The following is a 21,691-nucleotide window of genomic DNA, read 5'->3' as shown; positions in this document are numbered from 1 at the left end:
CAGATAATGACTGTTTTTAACCCAACAATATGGTGGACATCCACTGACTAACAGGACTGAAGTGGCATTCATTGGTTCAGGAGCTTTTTTTTTTTTAAAGTGGCGGTGGTCTTATTTAAAGAGATACTGCCTCATAGCAATCATAGCTTTCCATTTCTAACATTTCATGGAAAAACAGAAAACCTTATCTGGTTAGTGTGGACAAAAGTTTTTCTTTTTATCTATTCTGCACAGGTTTCTCTACACATACTAGAGACATTCTGTAATCCCACCAATTGCTCACAACTGTTTTATATTAATTTTATCCTTAGTTAGAATAGAGGGAAAATTCTGTTTTCTAACACTGTGCAGTCTGATGTAGTTTTTTATGCTCCTTTTTTTGCCAGTGTATGTAGAATATCTAAATAAAGATTTTTTTATATTGTCTGCCTTTTTTTGTGATATGTTCTTTAAGAAACATTTAGAGGGGTATTCCCAAATTGGACCTTTATGAGCCATCCACAGGCTATTCCGTAAATGTCTGATAGATTAGGAACCCCATCTGCATCAAGACCAGACTCCATCTTGCACCATCAGTAATGGAGGGACCGGCCGCACATGCACGGCTATCTTCACACACGCAGCCCTGTTCTTGAAATAGATGCAAGTGGTAGAGGTGAGATCCATATCTATCAGATATTTATGACCTAGTGCTGTAGATATAGAAACCAAAGTGTGCAGTTCACTGAATGTGCTAAGATGCATGCAAACATTAAATATGAAACAATTAAACTGCATTAGTGCTACATAGAATATACTTATAAAATAAAGTGTCTTCAGGCACAAATTCGCCAATTCGTGTGTGCCCATCAGCCATGACAAGGCCTCAGACTGATAAGCCAGTTAAGGAGGCTGTCATTTTAAATTTTTAGGTTGCACCCGTTCACACTTGCTTTATTCTGACAGGAGCTGTTAGTCATATTTTGTTTGCATTGTACATATGGAGGTAGTGACTACCTCCATAGTGGGCAGATCACTCCTCCCATCAGTCTGTCTTGTTGTGGCTGATGAGCACACACAAATCGGTCAACTTATGCTCAAAGTATCTTTATTTTCGAATGTACTGCAGTTTACACGTCACATGTTCAGCGTTTGCACACTGCTGTATCCTGTGGCTGGTGTATCATTGTCACAGCAGCTTGTACCTGTTCACATTTTCTCCATTCTGTTAATGGAGGTGCTAGTCAGTTTTTTTTCCCCTGTGGATATGTCCTAAATCTCTAGGGTGGGAATACACCTTTGGCAATATTATGTTACAAATGTCTGACAAACAGGTTTTGCTTTCCCTCCGCTGAACACCCAATCATCTTCTGTAACATCTTCACTCATTTTAGATGTTAATCGATTTAATTACATTTTTATACTTGTTGAGAATCATTAGTAGGTCATAAAGCCATATCTAAGGCAGCAAGATAAAATCAAAGTTTGTATATTTTAAAGTCAATGTATCACTTATATTTTTTAATAATTAAAACCAAATACTGTTCAATAATTTTTCTAATGGTTTTTATTCACTGATTGTATTTTCTGTACATGAGGCGGCTATATGACATGATTTGCGCTTTACAGCACCCACCAGAACAATCTCATTAACCTGTAGACTGGAGAAATTAATTTCTATGGCATGCTTCTAGGCCTAGTCGGCATGTTCAGTGATTTGTGCTATGACCATTGCGCAGGGAGGAGGAGGAGGTGAGCTGTGACATAACCTATTGTGAATGGTGGATCCTGTGCTATTCATATTTAGGTGTTACCTATGATTAGTTACCCACCTGTGATGATAACATGACTGCTGAAAAGTGATTTCTGCGGATCAAGAAGTGTCAAGCTATTATTCACCTCAGTGGCCGACATGAAAACTAAATTTTCAGGATTTAAATATGGTGACATGGAAATTTACAGAACAAAAACCCACAACTTGATTTTAAGTCATCTTCTCGTGCTACGTTTCCTTTTGTGCAGATAAGTCAGTGTTCTTCATTTTGTACAGCCAGCACATATTGATCTCCCTTTATTATTCGCTTTCAAAAGAGGCACAGACATTTACCCAACATCCCCCGTCTAGCATAGTAAAAAAATTCCCGTTGCTCATAGTTGTTAAACCAAACAACCACACCTTTTCACATTGCATGTCCTATACCCTAAGCTGGTTCTCCAAAGTCTGGCCTGCAGGGTAAGTTAATAAAATTAAAGTAGATTTCACTCCCCCAAACTATTTATATCTGAATGTAGTACTCTCAAATTCAAGTCCAGCAATACTTTTACATGGCCAGTCCGTTCCTCTGTTACTGAGAAGCCAGTGAATGAATGGATTATGTAGATCTGAAGCCTGTGTCATCCAGCTCTATTCTTCCCCCAGCGTTGTCGCATCCTGCTTGACTGACGTCTGCTTTGCCTAACGTCACAGAGGTGATCAGTCAAGCAGGAAAAGGCGACGCTGGGTGGGGAATAGAGCTGGAGTGACAGAGGCTTCAGATCTACAGCCTCATTTCCATATCCAATTAAAAGCTGATTTCTCAGTAATGAAGGAACGGACTGGCCATGTGAAGATATTGCTAGACTTGCCTTTGAAAGAGCTACATGTGCATATTTAAATAGTCTGGGGGTTAGATCCAGTTGACAGATTCCCTTTAAAGTTCCAAGGGAATAAAAGGGGTCTGTGATGTGACCCCCATCAATTAGCTAGAGCAGACACCAGCTAAACCACAGTGTCTTTCTCATGGCTTTATATGGACAGCCCACCGGTTTCAATGGACATTGTATCAGCAGTCCGTTCTGGTTGGAGCTGCAGAGATTCAAGACTTGGCCAACTTTTTGCACAAATATCTGCTGATCATTGTGGTCACAGCAACAGGACCACCTTTAATCCGCTTAACGTCAGGGCAACGCTTCTAACAAAAAGGGTCAACCTGTAAACACCCTTTTAAAAGCAATTGGTTTATCTGTCATCAGTATAAATGTACGGTGTTTTTCATCATAATTGTTATATTTTGTATATCTGCACATAGGGCATTATTGGTGTTTCCGCCTTCTCTGAAACCCTAGTTGCTTTGTTGACTTCTTAAAGGTTGGTTTTATATCTCCTAATAGTATTGTCTGGTCCATTCCAGGGGTGAGGAGATACCAGTTATTCTTGGTTGAAATTCGGGTTGATCACAGTGGTTGTAGCACATTTATAAAGTGGGTTTTGGGCCTGTAAAAAAATAAAAAAAATAAACTCAGTACAGTAGTTTCTTTGCACTCTCACAAGAGTTTACTGATTATATAAAATGACCTGGACACAGGTTGGTGAAATCCAGGGTGACCTATTCATACACATATTGTATTGTAAAGGTATATTGCCTATATTATTTTTTAACAAATCAGATAGTGAAACATTTTTTTTTCTAATCTGCTTTTATTTTCTAACTGTATATTTTATTTTTCAATTTTCCGTACATGATTATGAGGGGTGACCATCTTGCCTCAGCTTCTTTTGCATTACAGTAGTCACATGGACATAGGAAGTAATACAATGGGGAAAATAAGTATCTGATACACGGCCAATTTTGCAAGTTTCCCCACCGACAGACAATTATTATTATATATTATTATAGAGCCATTTATTCCATGGCGCTTTACATGTGAGGAGGGGTATACATAATAAAACAAGTACAATAATCTTGAACAATACAAGTCATGACTGGTACAGGAGGAGAGAGGATCCTGCCCGCGAGGGCTCACAATCTACAAGGGATGAGTGAGGATACAGTAGGTGGGGGTAGAGATGGTCGTGCAGCAGTTTGGAGACAGTGGAGAGGTCTGTAATTTTTATTGTAGGTACACTTCAACTGTGAGAGACAGAATCTAACAATAAAACCAGAAAATCGCATTGTATTATTAAATAATTAAATTGCATTTTATTGCATAAAATAAGTATTTGATCACCTACCAACCTGCAAGAATTCTGGATCTCACAGACCTGTTAAAGAAAAACTAAGAAGCCTCCTACTCTGCACTCATTTCCTGTATTCAATGCACCTGTTTGAACTTGTTACTTCTAACACAAAACTCAAAAAACCTATAGTAAATTTTTGGCCAGGAGTCCACTTGTATGCCTCTCCCAGTACTAGAGTCCAAATCCTCAGGATGATTTAGGGAGCTCCAAAACACATACAGCACAAGAGAACGGAGCAACAAAAACCCAAAAGACATGATCATAAAAACATACAAATTTTATTAAACCAATATTAACACATTATATCAAAATATATAAATATAAAGCAGGCATATAGCCAAAAAGATGAAGTGTGGAGGAACATGGTCACTAGCGCAAATCAAACAGGCTTACCCATAAATCAGGATGACCTCCTCCGGTTCCATAAGCAGGCCCCCTGACGCACGTTTCGCGGTCTGCTTTTTCAAAAGGGGTGTAACAATTGGTAGTTCTTCGGGGTTTAAATGGGGAGAGAACCGGAAGTAGCGCTGGTGTATCGGCACACGCGCACTCGGGATATAATGTGTTAATATTGGTTTAATAAAATTTGTATGATTTTATGATCATGTCTTTTGGGTTTTTGTTGCTCCGTTCTCTTGTGCTGTGTGTGTTTGAACTGTCCACTGACTCAATCAATCACACTCCAACCTCTCCACCATGGCCAAGACCAAATAGCTGTATAAGGACACCTGGGACAAAATTGTAGACCTGCACAAAGCTGGGATGGGCTACAGGACAATAGGCAAGCTACTTGGTGAGAAGGCAACAACTGTTGGCACAATTATTAGAAAATGGAAGAAACACTAGATGACTCAATCTTTCTCGGTCTGGGGTTCCATGCAAGATCTCATCTTGTGGGGTAAGGATGATTCTAAGAAAGGTCAGGAATCAGCCCAGAACTACACGGGAGGACCCGGTCAATGACCTGAAAAGAGCTAGGACCACAGTCTCAAACATGACACACTACGCTGTTATTGCTTAAAATCCTGCAGGGCACATAAGGTACCCCTGCTCATAACAGCACATGTCCAGGCCCTTCTGAAGTTTGCCAATGACCATCTGAATGATGCAGAGGAGGCATAAGAGAAGGTCTTGTGGTCAGATGAGACCAAAATATAATTTTTTCTTATCAACTCAACTCACCGCGTTTGGAGGAAGAAGGATGAGTACAACCCCAGGAACACCATCCCAACCATGAAGCGTGGTGGGGGATACATCATACTTTGGGGATGCTTTTCAGTAAAGGGGTCAGAACGATTGCACCATATTGAAGGTCATGTATGGATGGGGTCATGTATCCCAAGGTTTTGACCAACAACCTCCTTTCCTCAGTAAGATCATTGAAGATGGCTCTTCGCTGGGTCGTCCAGCATGACAATGACCCGAAATACATAGCTGTGGCAACTAAGCAGTGGCTCCATAAGAAGCATTTCAAGGTTCTGGAGAGGTCAGGAAACATCTGACCACTGTAATTGCAAACAAAGGTTTCTGTACCAAATATTACGTTCTGTTTTTCTATTGTATCAAATACTTATTTCATGCAATAAAATGCAAATTACCGTATGTAAAAATCATGCAATGTGATTTTCTTGATTTTTATTTATATTTTTAGATTCTGTCCCTCACAGTTGAAGTGTACCTACGATAAAAATTACAGACCTCTCCATTCTTTGTAGGAGGAAAAACTTGCAAAATCGAAAGTGTACCAAGTAATTATTTTCCCTACTGTATATAGGATATGTTCATTGACTTCTATTGGAGAGTATTCCTGGCATGCTTGTACATTGGTTATTGCGCAGGGAGGGAAGGGGGCACCTGCCTGAGAGAATTATGGGATGGCTGCTGAAAAGTGATCTCTACAGGACTGGAAGTATCAGCTTATTTTGAGGCTCCGAGTAAAAACTCAAGATTTTAGGATTTTTCTTAATATGAATGAAATATCAATGATATGGCAAATTAAAAAATAAGCCAAAAAATACAATAAAAACTTAATATAAACAATAGGTCAGGACTCAGAGTAATAGAGAGTTTCAAGTCTATCTTTAACTAATTTATCTGCCAAATTTAGTTTTGCAAATGTCCCTTCAAACCTGCTGGCACATCTTATCCCGACAGATGTGTGTTTCGGATCCCTGTGACATTGGGGCATGCATCTGTGTGGTCCGTTCATTGCTTTTATTTTATTTAAATATAGTAAATCCTTCAATTGATGTCTCCCCACTGATTCTGGAACATTTTTTCTTTTTCTCCTGTGCCCCTTTGTTGCAACCTTATGCCTCTCAGGAATAATGTTGCAAATTACCCCTTCCACCTTCCCCTTTAACCCTCTGTATACCAGAAACCCTCACTGTTGTGTTGCTTTTTCTCCTCTGACACTGGCCAATCAAAACACAGCCACGAGTTTCTGTGGTACACGCCCAGGTGGTTGTAGGGAAAATGTGCATCAATAACAGAGAACATAACTTTGGAACTAAGGGGCATCGAAGAAAAAGTAAAACTATTCCAGAATGAGGTAAGCAGTACCAAGTGGAGGAGCTATGCAGTTTAAATGAAAAAATCCAGTGAAATGTCCCCTTTAAAGCAGAGGCAGAGTATTGGCCAATAGCAGGCTATAGATAACGGCATACAATTGTATAAAACCGATCCACAATGATTATTGTGAGCTACAGACAATGATTATTTCATGAGATATTTCGAATACTACTATATGTGGATAATATTTGAGAAGCCGTGGTCATTGGTAGGGTTGAGCGACCTTTGCTTTTATAGGATCGGGTCGGGTTTCACGAAACCCGACTTTTTCAAAAGTCGGGTCGAGTGAAATCGGCCGATCCTATAAAAAAGTCGGGGTCGGCCGAAACGCGAAACCCAATGCAGTGCATTGGGTTTCCATAGTTCCCAGGGTCTGAAGGAGCGGAAACTCTCCATCAGGCCCTGCGATCCATATTTTAGTGTAAAATAAAGAATTAAAATAAAAAATATCGCAATACTTACCCTCTGACGCGCCCTGGTACTAACCGGCAGCCTTTCTTCCTTAGAATCAGCCTTCCAAGACCTTGCGGTGGCGTCGCGGCTTGTGATTGGTCGCGCGGCCGCCCATGTGACCGCCGCGCGACCAATCAGAAGCCGCGACGTCACCGCAAGGTCTTGGAAGGCTGATTCTAAGGAAGAAAGGCTGCCGGTTAGTACCAGGGCGCGTCAGAGGGTAAGTATTGCGATATTTTTTATTTTAATTCTTTATTTTACACTTAAATCTGAATTCCGATACCAATTCCCGATATCTTAAACATATCGGGAATCGGTATCGGAATTCCGATTCCAGATTCAAAAGATCGCCGACTTCATGGCCGACCCCACACTGGGGTCGGGTCGGGTTTCATGAAACCCGACCTTGCCAAAAGTCGGCGACTTTTGAAATATTTCGACCCGTTTCGCTCAACCCTAGTCATTGGCATTATGTTTGGTGGTGTTTCTGAACAATAAGAAGAGAATTGATAGTAACTCCTTCAGTGTACTGCACATGTCATGTCCCTCCCTTTGATGTGGAGCTCTGGTGCTGAGCCCACATCTTTCCCTGCATATGTCAGCTCTTTAGAACAGCTGATATGTCTCCATAACAGCCGTGGATGGAATCTCGATCCACCCGTGGCTGTTAACCCGATAAATGCCGCTGTCAATCTCAGACAGCGGCATTTAATGTGATCACGCTGGAAGCGCGTCACTAATCCTGCCCATCGCCTCCCACGTCACATGACCGCAGGTCGCCGATGGGTTGGCATGACAACCCAGGGTCTGCAGGAGACCCTGTGGTTGTCATTGCCGGATTGCTATGAGCGCTACCCAGTGGTCGGTGCTCATAGCAAGTGAGCATTTCTGCTACACAGGTGACCTGATCATCTCCTGTGTGTAGCAGAGGCAATCGGACAACTGCAGCTTCTAGTCTCCCATGGAGACTATTGAAGCATGCAAAAAAAAAAAAGTTTTTTAAAATATTTAAAAAAAATAAAAAATATAGTTTCAAATCACCCCCCTTTCGCCCCATTCAAAATAAAACAATAAAAATACACGTTTGGTATCACCACATTCAGAATTGCCCGATCTATCAAGCTATAAAAAGAATCAATCCGATCGGTAAACAGTGTAGCAAAAATGCCAGAATTACATTTATTTGGTCGCCACAACATTGCACTAAAATAAAGGGTGATCAAAAGATCAAATCCACACCAAAATGGTATCATTAAAAAAATCAGCTGGGCAAACAAAAAATAAGCCCCTGACCCAACCCCAGATCATGAAAAATGGAAATGCTACGGGTTTTGTAAAATGGCACAATTTTATTTTATTTTTTAAACAAGCTAGATTTTTTTTTCAGCATTTAAATAAAAAACAAACTATACATGTTTGGTATCTACAAACTCGTAATGACCTGGAGAAAATGGTAAAAAAAATAAAAAAAAACAGTTGGGGAATTACACTTTTTTTTGCAATTTCATTTCACTTTGAATTTTTTTCCTGTTTTCGAGTACACAATATGGTGAAACCAATGGTGTCGTTCAAAAGTACAACTCGTCTTGCAAAAAACAAGCCCTCAAATGGATATATTGACAAAAAAATTAAAAAGTTTTGGCTCTGAGAAGAAGGGCAGCGTAAAACAGAAATGTAAAGACGAAAAAAGGCTGTGGCAAAAAGGGGTTAATAAAAGGAAACAAAGTTGGGAAATTTATACTCACATCATTCCACTGCTCTTGACTAATGGCTTTCATAAAGCGCCCGTACTCCTTCCGGTCGTACACCTCCACCGTGACTCGATACAAAAGAATGACGAGTAACCCAAAGAACACTATACCCAGAACCAAGCCCAGAATGAGTTGCTGAGTATGATCTTGAAACTCTGTAAAAATTTTTTAAAAAAATGTAAATATTATCCAGCATCCAAATAAAAGATATTGGAGATTTTACTTTATTAATTTACTACTGTCATCTGTAATAATCAGGAATATGAAATCACCACGTTTATTAAATTTGTAGCCAAGCCCGAGTCTTTCTGCGTGGATTAGACTATGTGTATATACAGTGGGGCAAAAAAGTATTTAGTCAGTCAGCAATAGTGCAAGTTCCACCACTTAAAAAGATGAGAGGCGTCTGTAATTTACATCATAGGTAGACCTCAACTATGGGAGACAAACTGAGAAAAAAAAATCCAGAAAATCACATTGTCTGTTTTTTTAACAATTTATTTGCATATTATGGTGGAAAATAAGTATTTGGTCAGAAACAAAATTTCATCTCAATACTTTGTAATATATCCTTTGTTGGCAATGACAGAGGTCAAACGTTTTCTGTAAGTCTTCACAAGGTTGCCACACACTGTTGTTGGTATGTTGGCCCTTTCCTCCATGCAGATCTCCTCTAGAGCAGTGATGTTTTTGGCTTTTCGCTTGGCAACACGGACTTTCAACTCCCTCCAAAGGTTTTCTATAGGGTTGAGATCTGGAAACTGGCTAGGCCACTCCAGGACCTTGAAATGCTTCTTACGAAGCCACTCCTTCGTTGCCCTGACGGTGTGCTTTGGATCATTGTCATGTTGAAAGACCCAGCCACGTTTCATCTTCAATGCCCTTGCTGATGGAAGGAGGTTTGCACTCAAAATCTCACGATACATGGCCCCATTCATTCTTTCATGTACCCGGATCAGTCGTCCTGGCCCCTTTGCAGAGAAACAGCCCCAAAGCACGATGTTTCCACCACCATGCTTTACAGTAGGTATGGTGTTTGATGGATGCAACTCAGTATTCTTTTTCCTCCAAACACGACAAGTTGTGTTTCTACCAAACAGTTCCAGTTTGGTTTCATCAGACCATAGGACATTCTCCCAAAACTCCTCTGGATCATCCAAATGCTCTCTAGCAAACTTCAGACGGGCCCGGACATGTACTGGCTTAAGCAGTGGGACACGTCTGGCACTGCAGGATCTGAGTCCATGGTGGCGTAGTGTGTTACTTATGTTAGGCCTTGTTACATTGGTCCCAGCTCTCTGCAGTTCATTCACTAGGTCCCCCCGCGTGGTTCTGGGATTTTTGCTCACCGTTCTTGTGATCATTCTGACCCCACGGGGTGGGATTTTGCGTGAAGCCCCAGATCGAGGGAGATTATCAGTGGTCTTGTATGTCTTCCATTTTCTAATTATTGCTCCCACTGTTGACTTCTTCACTTCAAGCTGGTTGGCTATTGCAGATTCAGTCTTCCCAGCGTGGTGCAGGGCTACAATTTTGTTTCTGTTGTCCTTTGACAGCTCTTTGGTCTTCACCATAGTGGAGTTTGGAGTCAGACTGTTTGAGGGTGTGCACAGGTGTCTTTTTATACTGATAACAAGTTTAAACAGGTGCCATTACTACAGGTAATGAGTGGAGGAAAGAGGAGACTCTTAAAGAAGAAGTTACAGGTCTGTGAGAGCCAGAAATCTTGATTGTTTGTTTCTGACCAAATACTTATTTTCCACCATAATATGCAAAAAAAATGATAAAAAAACAGACAATGTGATTTTCTGGATTTTTTTTTCTCAGTTTATCTCCCATAGTTGAGGTCTACCTATGATGTAAATTACAGACGCCTCTCATCTTTTTAAGTGGTGGAACTTGCACTATTGCTGACTGACTAAATACTTTTTTGCCCCACTGTATATATATATACAGTTAGGGCCAGAAATATTTGGACAGTGACACAATTTTTGCGATTTGGGCTCTGCATGCCACCACATTGGATTTGAAATGAAACCTCTACAACAGAATTCAAGTGCAGATTGTAACGTTTAATTTGAAGGGTTGAACAAAAATATCTGATAGAAAATGTAGGAATTGTACACATTTCTTTACAAACACTCCACATTTTAGGAGGTCAAAAGTAATTGGACAAATAAACATAACCCAAACAAAATATTTTTATTTTCAATATTTTGTTGCAAATCCTTTGGAGGCAATCACTGCCTTAAGTCTGGAACCCATGGACATCACCAAACGCTGGGTTTCCTCCTTCTTAATGCTTTGCCAGGCCTTTACAGCCGCAGCCTTCAGGTCTTGCTTGTTTGTGGGTCTTTCCGTCTTAAGTCTGGATTTGAGCAAGTGAAATGCATGCTCAATTGGGTTTAGATCTGGAGATTGACTTGGCCATTGCAGAATGTTCCACTTTTTGGCACTCATGAACTCCTGGGTAGCTTTGGCTGTATGCTTGGGGTCATTGTCCATCTGTACTATGAAGCGCCGTCCAATCAACTTTGCAGCATTTGGCTGAATCTGGGCTGAAAGTATATCCCGGTACACTTCAGAATTCATCCGGCTACTCTTGTCTGCTCTTATGTCATCAATAAACACAAGTGACCCAGTGCCATTGAAAGCCATGCATGCCCATGCCATCACGTTGCCTCCACCATGTTTTACAGAGGATGTGGTGTGCCTTGGATCATGTGCCGTTCCCTTTCTTCTCCAAACTTTTTTCTTCCCATCATTCTGGTACAGGTTGATCTTTGTCTCATCTGTCCATAGAATACTTTTCCAGAACTGAGCTGGCTTCTTGAGGTGTTTTTCTGCAAATTTAACTCTGGCCTGTCTATTTTTGGTATTGATGAATGGTTTGCATCTAGATGTGAACCCTTTGTATTTACTGTCATGGAGTCTTCTCTTTACTGTTGACTTAGAGACAGATACACCTACTTCACTGAGAGTGTTCTGGACTTCAGTTGATGTTGTGAACGGGTTCTTCTTCACCAAATTAAGTATGCGGCGATCATCCACTACTGTTGTCATCCGTGGACGCCCAGGCCTTTTTGAGTTCCCAAGCTCACCAGTCAATTCCTTTTTTCTCAGAATGTACCCAACTGTTGATTTTGCTACTCCAAGCATGTCTGCTATCTCTCTGATGGATTTTTTCAGCCTCAGGATGTTCTGCTTCACCTCAATTGAGAGTTCCTTTGACCGCATGTTGTCTGCTCACAGCAACAGCTTCCAAATGCAAAACCACACACCTGGAATCCACCCCTGACCTTTTAACTACTTCATTGATTACAGGTTAACGAGGGAGACGCCTTCAGAGTTAATTGCAGCCCTTAGAGTCCATTGTCCAATTACTTTTGGTCCCTTGAAAAAGAGGACGCTATGCATTACAGAGCTATGATTCCTAAACCCTTTCTCCGATTTGGATGTGGAAACTATCATATTGCAGCTGGGAGTGTGCACTTTCAGCCCATATTATATATATAATTGTATTTCTGAACATGTTTTTGTAAACAGCTAAAATAACAAAACTTGTGTCACTGTCCAAATATTTCTGGCCCTAACTGTATATATATATATACAGTCATGGCTGAAAGTGTTCGCACCCTTGAAATTGTTCCAGAAAATCTCACTGAAAATTAGTTCAATTGCACGTTTTGTTATACACATTTATTTGCTTTGGAACAACACAAAAAAAACTGAAAAAGGCAAATTGGACATCACTTCACGCAAAACTCCAAAGATGGGCCGGACAAGATTGTTGGCACACTCAACTTAATATTTTATTGCACATCCTTTGGAATAAATAACTCCAATTAATCACATCCTATAACCATCATCAAGATTCTTACACCTCTCGACTGGAATTATGGACCACTCTTCTTTTGCAAACTGCTCCAGGTCTCTCATATTTGAAGGCGCCGTCATCCAACAGCAATTTTAAGATCTCTACACAGGTGTTCAATGAGATTTAGATCTGGACAAAGTGCTGGTTACTTCAGAACTCTCCAGTGCCTTGTTTCCATCCATATCTGGGTGGTTTTGGAGTATGCATGGTGTCATTGTACTGCTGGAAAAACCCCGAACCTAGGACACAAACCCAGCTTTCTGACACTGGGCACTACATTGCAACACAAAATCCTTTGTAATCTTCAGATTTCATGTTGCCTCGCCCACAGTCAAGCACCCAGTGCCAGAGGGAGAAAAACATCACCAACATCTCTGAACCGCCACCTTATTTGACTGTAGGTGCTGTGTTCTTTTCTTTGTAGATCTCATTCCATTTTCGGTAAACAGTAGAATGATGTGGTTTACCAAAAATCTCTATCTTGGACTCATCTATCCACAAGAAGCTTTCCCAGAAGGATTTTGGCTCACGTACATATTGTCAAACTGCAGTCTTGCTTTTTTATGTCTTTGTGTGATCAGTGGGGTCCTCGTGGGTCTCCTGACATAGCATTTAATTTTATTGAAATGTCAACAGATAGTTTGCCCTGACACTGATGTGTCCTGAGCTTGTAGGACAGCTTGAATTTCTTTGTAACTTGATTGGGGCTGCTTATCCACCATCCAGATTATCCTGCAATGCAACATTTATACATTTTTCTCTGCCGTCCTCATCCAGGGAGACTAGCTACAGTGTAACCTTGACTGTTGACATTTTTCAACAATTTTGGTTCTCAACTCCTCACAGTTCTCATCTCCTCTTTCTGTTCTCCATGCTTAGTGTGGCACACACAGACACACAATGCAAAGATTGAGTAACGTTTTCCTCTTTTTATCTAGTTTCAGGTGTGATTTTCACATTGCCAACACCTGTTACTTGCCACAGGTGAGTTTGAACGAGCATCTCATGCTTAAAACAAAGTTGTTCAATTTTGTAAAGGTGCCAACAAGTTTGTCTGGCCAATTTGGGGGGTTGTGTGAAATTATGTCCGATTTGCCTTTTTTCTATATTTTGTTGTTATGTTGTTCCAATACACACATAGGAAATAAACATGTGCATGATGCAGTACATCCAAATGGTGAAGAAAAGTGAAAAAGATCCTTTATTCTCCCATACGAGCAACATCTCAGCTATGTTTGAATCCTTTCTCAAGCAGCATATATATATATATATATATATATATATATATATATAATATATATATAATATATATATATATATATTTACATACACACACGTGTATATGCAGGTGCTCTCACAAAATTAGAATATTAGCAAAACGTTAATTTATTTCACTTTTTCAACACAAAATGTGAAACTCATATATTATATAGAGTCATTACAAACAGAATGATCTATTTCAAGTGTTTATTTCTGTTGATGACTATGGCTTACAGCCAATGAAATCTCAAAAGTCATTATCTCAATCTCAGTAAATTAGAATACTTTATAACACCAGCTTGAAAAATGATTTTAAAATCCAAAATGTTGGCCTACTGAAATGTATAATCAGTAAATGCAATAAGTTCTTGGTTTGGGATTCTTTTGCATCAATTACTACATCAATGTGGCGTGGCATGGACGTGATCAGCCTGTGGCACTGCTGAGGTGTTATGGAAGCCCAGGTTGCTTTAATAGCAGCCGTCAGCTCGTCTGTATTGTTGGATCTGGTGTCATGTTCCTCTTGACAATACCCCATACATTCTCTATGGGGTTAAGGTCAGGTGAGTTTGCTGGCAAATCAAGCAGCACAGTGATACTGTTGTTTTTAAACCAGGTATTGGTACTTTTGGCAGTGTGGACAGGTGCCAAGTCCTGCTGGAGAATTAAATTTCCATCTCCAAAAAGCTTGTCGGCAGAGGGAAGTATGAAGTGCTCTAAAATTTCCTGGTAGACGGCTGTGATGACTTTGGTCTTGATAAAACACAGTGGACCTACACCAGCAGATGACATGGCTCCCCAAACCATCACTGATTGTGGAAACTTCACACTAGACATCAAGAAGCTTGGATTGTGGTCTCTCCACTCTTCCTCCAGATTCTGGGACCTCGATTTCTAAATGAAATGCAAAATTTACTTTCATCTGAAAACAACACCATGGACCACTGAGCAACAGTCCAGTTCTTTTTCTACTTGGCTCAGGTAAGATGCTTCTGGCGTTGTCTATTGGTCACGACTGGCTTGACACTGAATGCGACACTTGTAGCCCATGTCCTGGATACGTCTGTGTGTGGTGGCTCTTGAAGCAAAGACTCCAGCAGCAGTCCACGCCTTGTGAATCTCCCCCTAATTTTTGAATGGCCTTTTTTTAACAATCATTTCAAGGCTGGGTTATCGCGGTTGCTTGTGCACCTTTTCCTACCACGCTTTTCCTTCCACTCAACTTTCCATTAATATGCTTGGATATAGCACTGTGAACAGCCAGCTTCTTTAGCAATGACCTTTTGTGGCTTACCCTCCTTGTTGAGTGTGTCAGTGACTGCCTTCTGGACATCTTTCAAGTCAGCAGTCTTCCCCATGATTGTGGAGCCTACTGAAGCAGACCAAACGATCTTTTTAAAGGGAACCTGTCACCTGAATTTGGCGGGACTGGTTTTGGGTCATATGGGCGGAGTTTTTGGGTGTTTGATTCACCCTTTCCTTACCCGCTGGCTGCATGCTGGCTGCAATATTGGATTGAAGTTCATTCTCTGTCCTCCATAGTACACGCCTGCACAAGGCAAGATTGCTTTGCGCAGGCATGTACTACGGAGGACAGAGAATGAACTTCAATCCAATATTGCAGCCAGCATGCAGCCAGCGGGTAAGGAAAGGGTGAATCAAACACCCAAAAACTCCGCCCATATGACCCAAAACCAGTCCCGCCAAATTCAGGTGACAGAGTCCCTTTAATCGCTTAGGAGCCTTTGCAAGTGGTTTTTAGTTATTCTAATTTACTGAGATAACAACCTTTGGGTTTTCATTGGCTGTAAGCCATAACCATCAACATTAACAGAAATAAACAGTTGAAATAGATCACTCAGTAATGACTATAATATGAGTTTCACTTTTTGTATTGAAGAACTGAAATAAATTACGTTTTTGATGATATTCTAATTTTGTGAGAAGCACCTGTATTTATAAAAATGGCAGCAGCACTCCAATAGATTATTCTGTGCAAAAAGTGGTCTGTGTATTAGCCCATTTGGCAATGTTTAAATCTTTTATAGAGCCTTTCTTAAGCTTGAGGAGGTTCTGTTATAAGACCAAAATGTTGTCACGTGCGATAATAAAAAGACCACTTTTGCACAGAATAATTTATTGGAGTTCTGCTGCCCTTTCTTTTTTATACGGTAAAGACTATTTTGAGTTCATGTCTTGGAGGCCTGGCAGCCTACATTTATATATTTTAATGCTGCTTTAATATTTTTCTATACAAATATATCATACTGAGTGGAGAACTGGCAACAGGGGCCATCATACTAAGTAGGGGACTGGTATTGGGGGGCCATCATACTGACTAAGGGGCTCTAGGAGCATCATATTGAAGGGCAATGTACTGTGCAGGGGGCTGTGGAAACAATATACTTATGCGCCATCATACTTTGGGGGAGCAATGATACTTTGTGGAGGTATCATACTGAGAGGTGTGGGGCTATTATAGTTTATTTTTGTGGGTGAGGACATTTTTGAGCGCATCAAACTCCATAATGGCCATAAAAGGGTTTTTTGTTGTGGATAACATTAATGGGCTTCAATAAAGGCATAGTAACTGTGGCATTCACAGCCCAGAAAGTAATTCTCACACTTTGGCCCCGATTCATCAAAGTGTTTACTTCAGAAAACTGCCGTAAAACACTTTCAAAAGTTGCAAAATCTTTATGTAACACTGAGCTGACTATTGTCATTTACATGCCATGGTGGGTGAGCTAGGAAGGAGATGAGACAGGGTTGTGCCCGCCTGTCAAATTAATCAATTGTGCAGGAAACTTTTACTACACAAATGTTAGTCCAGTCTTTGTCTTGAGGAACATCTAGCGAGGCACACGCCACTCAAAAGATTTCAAATTCATTGAGCGGCATGCACATCTTCTCAAATTTGGTGCAACTTATTCTTTCACACCCATCGTTAAGAATGACATACGAAATGCCAGTCTTTAAGGGGTTATCCGATTCAATATTTTTTTGTTCTAGTTCTGAGCTAAGAACCTAGAGGCCAGTATCAGTTCTGATTCACAGCGGTCACAGATTGGTCCTGCCGGCGACTCTTCTGTTTCCAGTGACGTCATGTCAACAGACTGACAGCCGGCTCCATCCTGCCTAACTGTGGGATGACAATCAGCATGCCGTCGTCAGTGACACCCTGTCAACAAAGCAGACTGGAAGTGAAATAGCTGCTCGGTTGACGTGAAGTCAGAAGAGCAGGAAAATCACTCCCTGACCCAGGAGAAATGCAGAACATGCAGGTAGTTAGACCTGCATGTAAGTTCTTAGCTCAATAGGAAACAAACCCTAAGTCCTGAATAACCCCTTTAATGAATCGGCGGCTGAGTCCATAGATTTTCATTAGCCAGCTTTTCCTGCTTTGGTACCACACGTGGTGGATGTGGCTGAAGTTCCCTGTAGACCCTTATGAGCTTTTCACATCGTCACCTTGCTTTTCCTTCACAATAATATGAACTAAATCTCCATCTTCTGTGATGTGGAATGTAATGACTGAGCCGCCTTCCCCTTTCTCTTGGCACAAGCCATCCTTATCCTTCCAATTCCACTCTGAGGCCTTGATCATGGTGACATTGACGCGTGCGCAGTACAGGCTGCAGCTCTCCTTCTGTGGTCCGGTAGTGAATGCCTTACACTCCACACATGTGCTGCAGGAAAGAGGTGAAAATTACATGTTACTATAAACTGTAGTTACTTCAATATTCACGTAAAGGGGTCCTTCATTATAAGTATACCATAGTCAAAAATCAAGACCTGGGGGTTGGAAAGTTCTAATGTGCATCATATTCTGATTCTGCAACCTCTTTGCTGATTTTTTGTCATATATACAGTGGGGATAATAGTGTTTAGTCAGCCACCAATTGTGCAAGTTCTCCCACTTAAAAAGATGAGAGGCCTGTAATTGACCTCATAGGTAGACCACAACTATGAGAGTGAAAATGAGAAAACAAATCCAGAAAATCACCTTTTCTGATTTGACAAGATTTATTTTCTAAATTATGGTGGAAAATAAAGTATTTGGTCACCTTAAAACAAGCAAGATTTCTGGCTCTCACAGACCTGTAACTTCTTCTTGAAGAAGCTCCTCTGTCCTCCACTCATCACCTGTGGCACCTGTTTGTGTAGTGACCCAGTCGAGAGTGTGTCCTTCCCTTTAACCCCTTTCTGTCATTGGACGTACTATTCCGTCCATGTGGGGTGGGTCTAAATTATCGCCCACATGGACGGAATATCGCCTGTACTAGTAATCTTGCTTTGCGCAGGCGTGTACTACGGAGGACAGAGAATGAACTTCAATCCAATATTTCGGCCAGCATGCAGCCGGCGGGTAAGGAAAGGGTGAATCAAACACCTGAAAACTCCGCCCATATGACCCAAAACTGGTCCCGCCAAATTCAGGTGACAGGTTCCCTTTAAGGCTACAGTTAGGGTTGGGGCTAAAGTTAGGGGTTGGATTACATTTACGGTTGGGAATAGGGTTGGGATTAGGGTTAGGGGTGTGTCTGGGTTAGAGGTGTGGTTAGGGTTACCATTGGGATTAGGGTTAGGGGTGTGTTTGGATTAGGGTTTCAGTTATAATTGGGGGGTTTCCACTGTTTAGGCACATCAGGGGCTCTCCAAACGCAACATGGCGTCCGATCTCAATTCCAGCCAATTCTGCGTTGAAAAAGTAAAACAGTGCTCCTTCCCTTCCGAGCTCTGCCGTGTGCCCAAACAGGAGTTTACCCCAACATATGGGGTATCGGCGTACTCAGGACAAATTGGACAACTTTTGGGGTCCAATTTCTCCTGTTACCCTTGGGAAAATACAAAACTGGGAGGTAAAAAATAATTTTTGTGGGAAAAAAAAAAAGATTTTTTATTTTCACGGCTCTGCGTTATAAACTGTAGTGAAACAATTGGGGGCTCAAAGTTCTCACAACACATCTAGATAAGTTCCTCGGGGGGTCTAGTTTCCAATATGGGGTCACTTGTGGGGGTTTCTACTGTTTAGGTACATTAGGGGCTCTGCAAACGCAATGTGACGCCTGCAGACCATTCCATCTAAGTCTGCATTCCAAATGGCGCTCCTTCCCTTCCGAGCCCTCCCATGCGACCAAACGGTGGTTCCCCCACATATGGGGTATCAGCGCACTCAGGACAAATTGGACAATTGCTTTTGGGGTCCAATTTCTCCTGTTACCCTCGGGAAAATACAAAACTGGGGGCTAAAAAATAATTTTTGTGGGAAAAAATTTTTGTTTTATTTTTACGGCTCTGGATTATAAACTTCTGTGAAGCCCTTGGTGGGTCAAAGTGCTCACCACACCTCTAGATAAGTTCCTTAGGGGGTCTACTTTCCAAAATGGTGTCACTTGTGGGGGGTTTCAATGTTTAGGCACATCAGTGGCTCTCCAAATGCAACATGGTGTCCCATCTCAATTCCTGTCAATTTTGCCTTGCAAAGTCAAACGGCGCTCCTTCCCTTCCGAGCTCTCCCATGCGCCCAAACAGTGGTGTACTCCCACATATGGGGTATCAGCGTACTCAGGACAAATTGTACAACAACTTTTGTGGTCCAATTTCTTCTCTTACCATTGGAAAAATAAAAAATTGGGGGCGAAAAGATAATTTTTGTGAAAAAAAAATGATTTTGTATTTTTACGGTTCTGCATTATAAACTTCTGTGAAGCATTTGGTGGGTCAAAGTGCTCACCACACCTCTAGATAAGTTCCTTAGGGGGTCTACTTTCCAAAATGGTGTCACTTGTGGGGGGTTTCAATGTTTAGGCACATCAGTGGCTCTCCAAATGCAACATGGTGTCCCATCTCAGTTCCAGTCAATTTTGCATTGAAAAGTTAAATGGCGCTCCTTCGCTTCCGAGCTCTGTCATGCGCCCAAACAGTGGTTTACCTCCACATATGGGGTATCGGCGTACTCAGGACAAATTGTACAACAACGTTTGGGGTCCATTTTCTCCTGTTACCCTTGGTAAAATAAAAAAAATTGGAGCTGAAGTAATTTTTTTGTGAAAAAAAGTTATTTTTTATTTAAACATTCCAAAAATTCCTGTGAAACACCTGAAGGGTTAATATACTTCTTGAATGTGGTTTTGAGCACCTTGAGGGGTGCAGTTTTTAGAATGGTGTCACACTTGGGTATTTTCTATCATATAGGCCCCTCAAAATGACTTCAAATGAGATGTGGTCCCTGAAATAAAATGGTGTTGGAAAAATTAGAAATTGCTGGTCAACTTTTAACCCTTATAACTCCCTAACAAAAAAAAATTTGGTTCCAAAATTGTGCTGATGTAAAGTAGACATGTGGGAAATGTTACTTATTAAGTATTTTGTGTGACATATCTCTGTGATTTAATTGCATAAAAATTCAAAGTTGGAAAATTGCAAAATTTTCCAAATTTTCGCCAAATTTCCGTTTTTTTCACAAATAAACGCAGGTAATATCAAAGAAATGTTACCACTATCATGAAGTACAATATGTCACGAGAAAACAATGTCAGAATCACCGGGATCCGTTGAAGCGTTCCAGAGTTATAACCTCATAAAGGGACAGTGGTCAGAATTGTAAAAATTGGCCCGGTCCATAACGTGCAAACCACCCTTGGGGGTAAAGGGGTTAAGTAATCCTGCATTGTGAGTAGCTTCTGTACACTACAGCTCACTCTCTAACTGCCCCTCTACATTATTCCCTGCATTTGTGAGCTGTAAGGGTATGTGCACACGTCAGGATTTCTTGCAGAAATTTTCTTGACAAAAATCGGACATTTCTGCCAGAAATCCGCATGTGTTTTTTTCGCGTTTTTGATGTGTTTTTGACGCGTTTTTTCCCAAATATGTAGAATAGCGGGAAAAACGCAGAAAATCCACAAAATGAATGAACATGCTGCTTTATTTACCGCGATGCGTTTTTTTCGCGGAAAAACGCATCATGTGCACAAAAATTGCAGAATGCATTCTAAATGATAGGATGCATATGTCTGCGGTTTCTAATGCGGTTTTATAGCGGAAAAAAACGCGAAAAAACCTGATCGTGTGAACATACCCTAATTCTCCATTTCTAGTCACCTCCATTTCAGATGCAATGCTTTTCTCATTTGCTGTGTTCTGACGTCATTTAATGGTGAAAGTGTACAATGACTCATAATTATTGTTTTGTAAGGATCTGAGATGTGAATCCGGTGTCTATTGGCCAGCTCCTAGTCACATGGTCAAAAGGAGGAGCTGTTTTCCAGGCAAGTCTAGAATGTTCTTTAGACTGAGGGATGCCTTCAGGGAGAGCAGAACACTCATGAAGGCTGTTTACACTACAAAATCTGCAGGCCTAAGAGCTGGGTTCCCTCTAAAACCTCTACAGACATCATTCTAAAGTCTTTCTGACTGGAATCACCTCAGTTTTTACATTCACGTGCCGTGACACACTGTGGAGCTAACCCCGAGTACAGGTCTGTAACCTCTAATTGCTGCGTCTACCTCCTTCTGTAAGCTATCAAAAGACACTGTCCAGTGCTCAGCTCCAGACCCCAATCACATCTCGGCATCTAAGTGTGAACTGTAATTGCCGTGGACTATCCATGAGAGACTGTTCCTTATTTGCTCCAAATTATAAATCCCGTTCCTGCTGAAGTAAAAGCAACTGTTATCTCCAAGACCAGTGTGTGTCATAATTCCTTCGGCTGCGGACACCGTGTGAGGGTGGATAGCAGGGAACGTTCAGCCTGGTCATTACATTTGAACTTGTTATCAGTATAAAAGACACCTGTC

At 41.1% G+C, this 21,691-nt stretch overlaps 1 protein-coding gene across 1 annotated transcript in view; it reads right to left on the bottom strand.

The window, feature by feature from the left end:
• Positions 1–1,536: 1,536 nt before the first annotated feature.
• ITGB7 (integrin subunit beta 7) overlaps positions 1,537–21,691 on the bottom strand; it is a 176,017-nt gene continuing 155,862 nt past the window's right edge. Inside the window, exons 14-16 of the mRNA XM_069758775.1 lie at positions 17,360–17,577; positions 8,746–8,906; positions 1,537–3,232 (exon numbers count right to left, since the gene is read on the bottom strand). Of these exons, the coding sequence (XP_069614876.1) occupies positions 3,167–3,232; positions 8,746–8,906; positions 17,360–17,577 (445 nt within the window). The 3' untranslated portion in view covers positions 1,537–3,166. The remainder of the gene's footprint in view (positions 3,233–8,745; positions 8,907–17,359; positions 17,578–21,691) is intronic.

Source organism: Ranitomeya imitator, chromosome 3 (genome assembly GCF_032444005.1).
Source record: "Ranitomeya imitator isolate aRanImi1 chromosome 3, aRanImi1.pri, whole genome shotgun sequence".
Lineage (NCBI taxonomy): Eukaryota > Metazoa > Chordata > Amphibia > Anura > Dendrobatidae > Ranitomeya > Ranitomeya imitator.
This window is presented reverse-complemented; position numbering and strand designations above follow the sequence as displayed.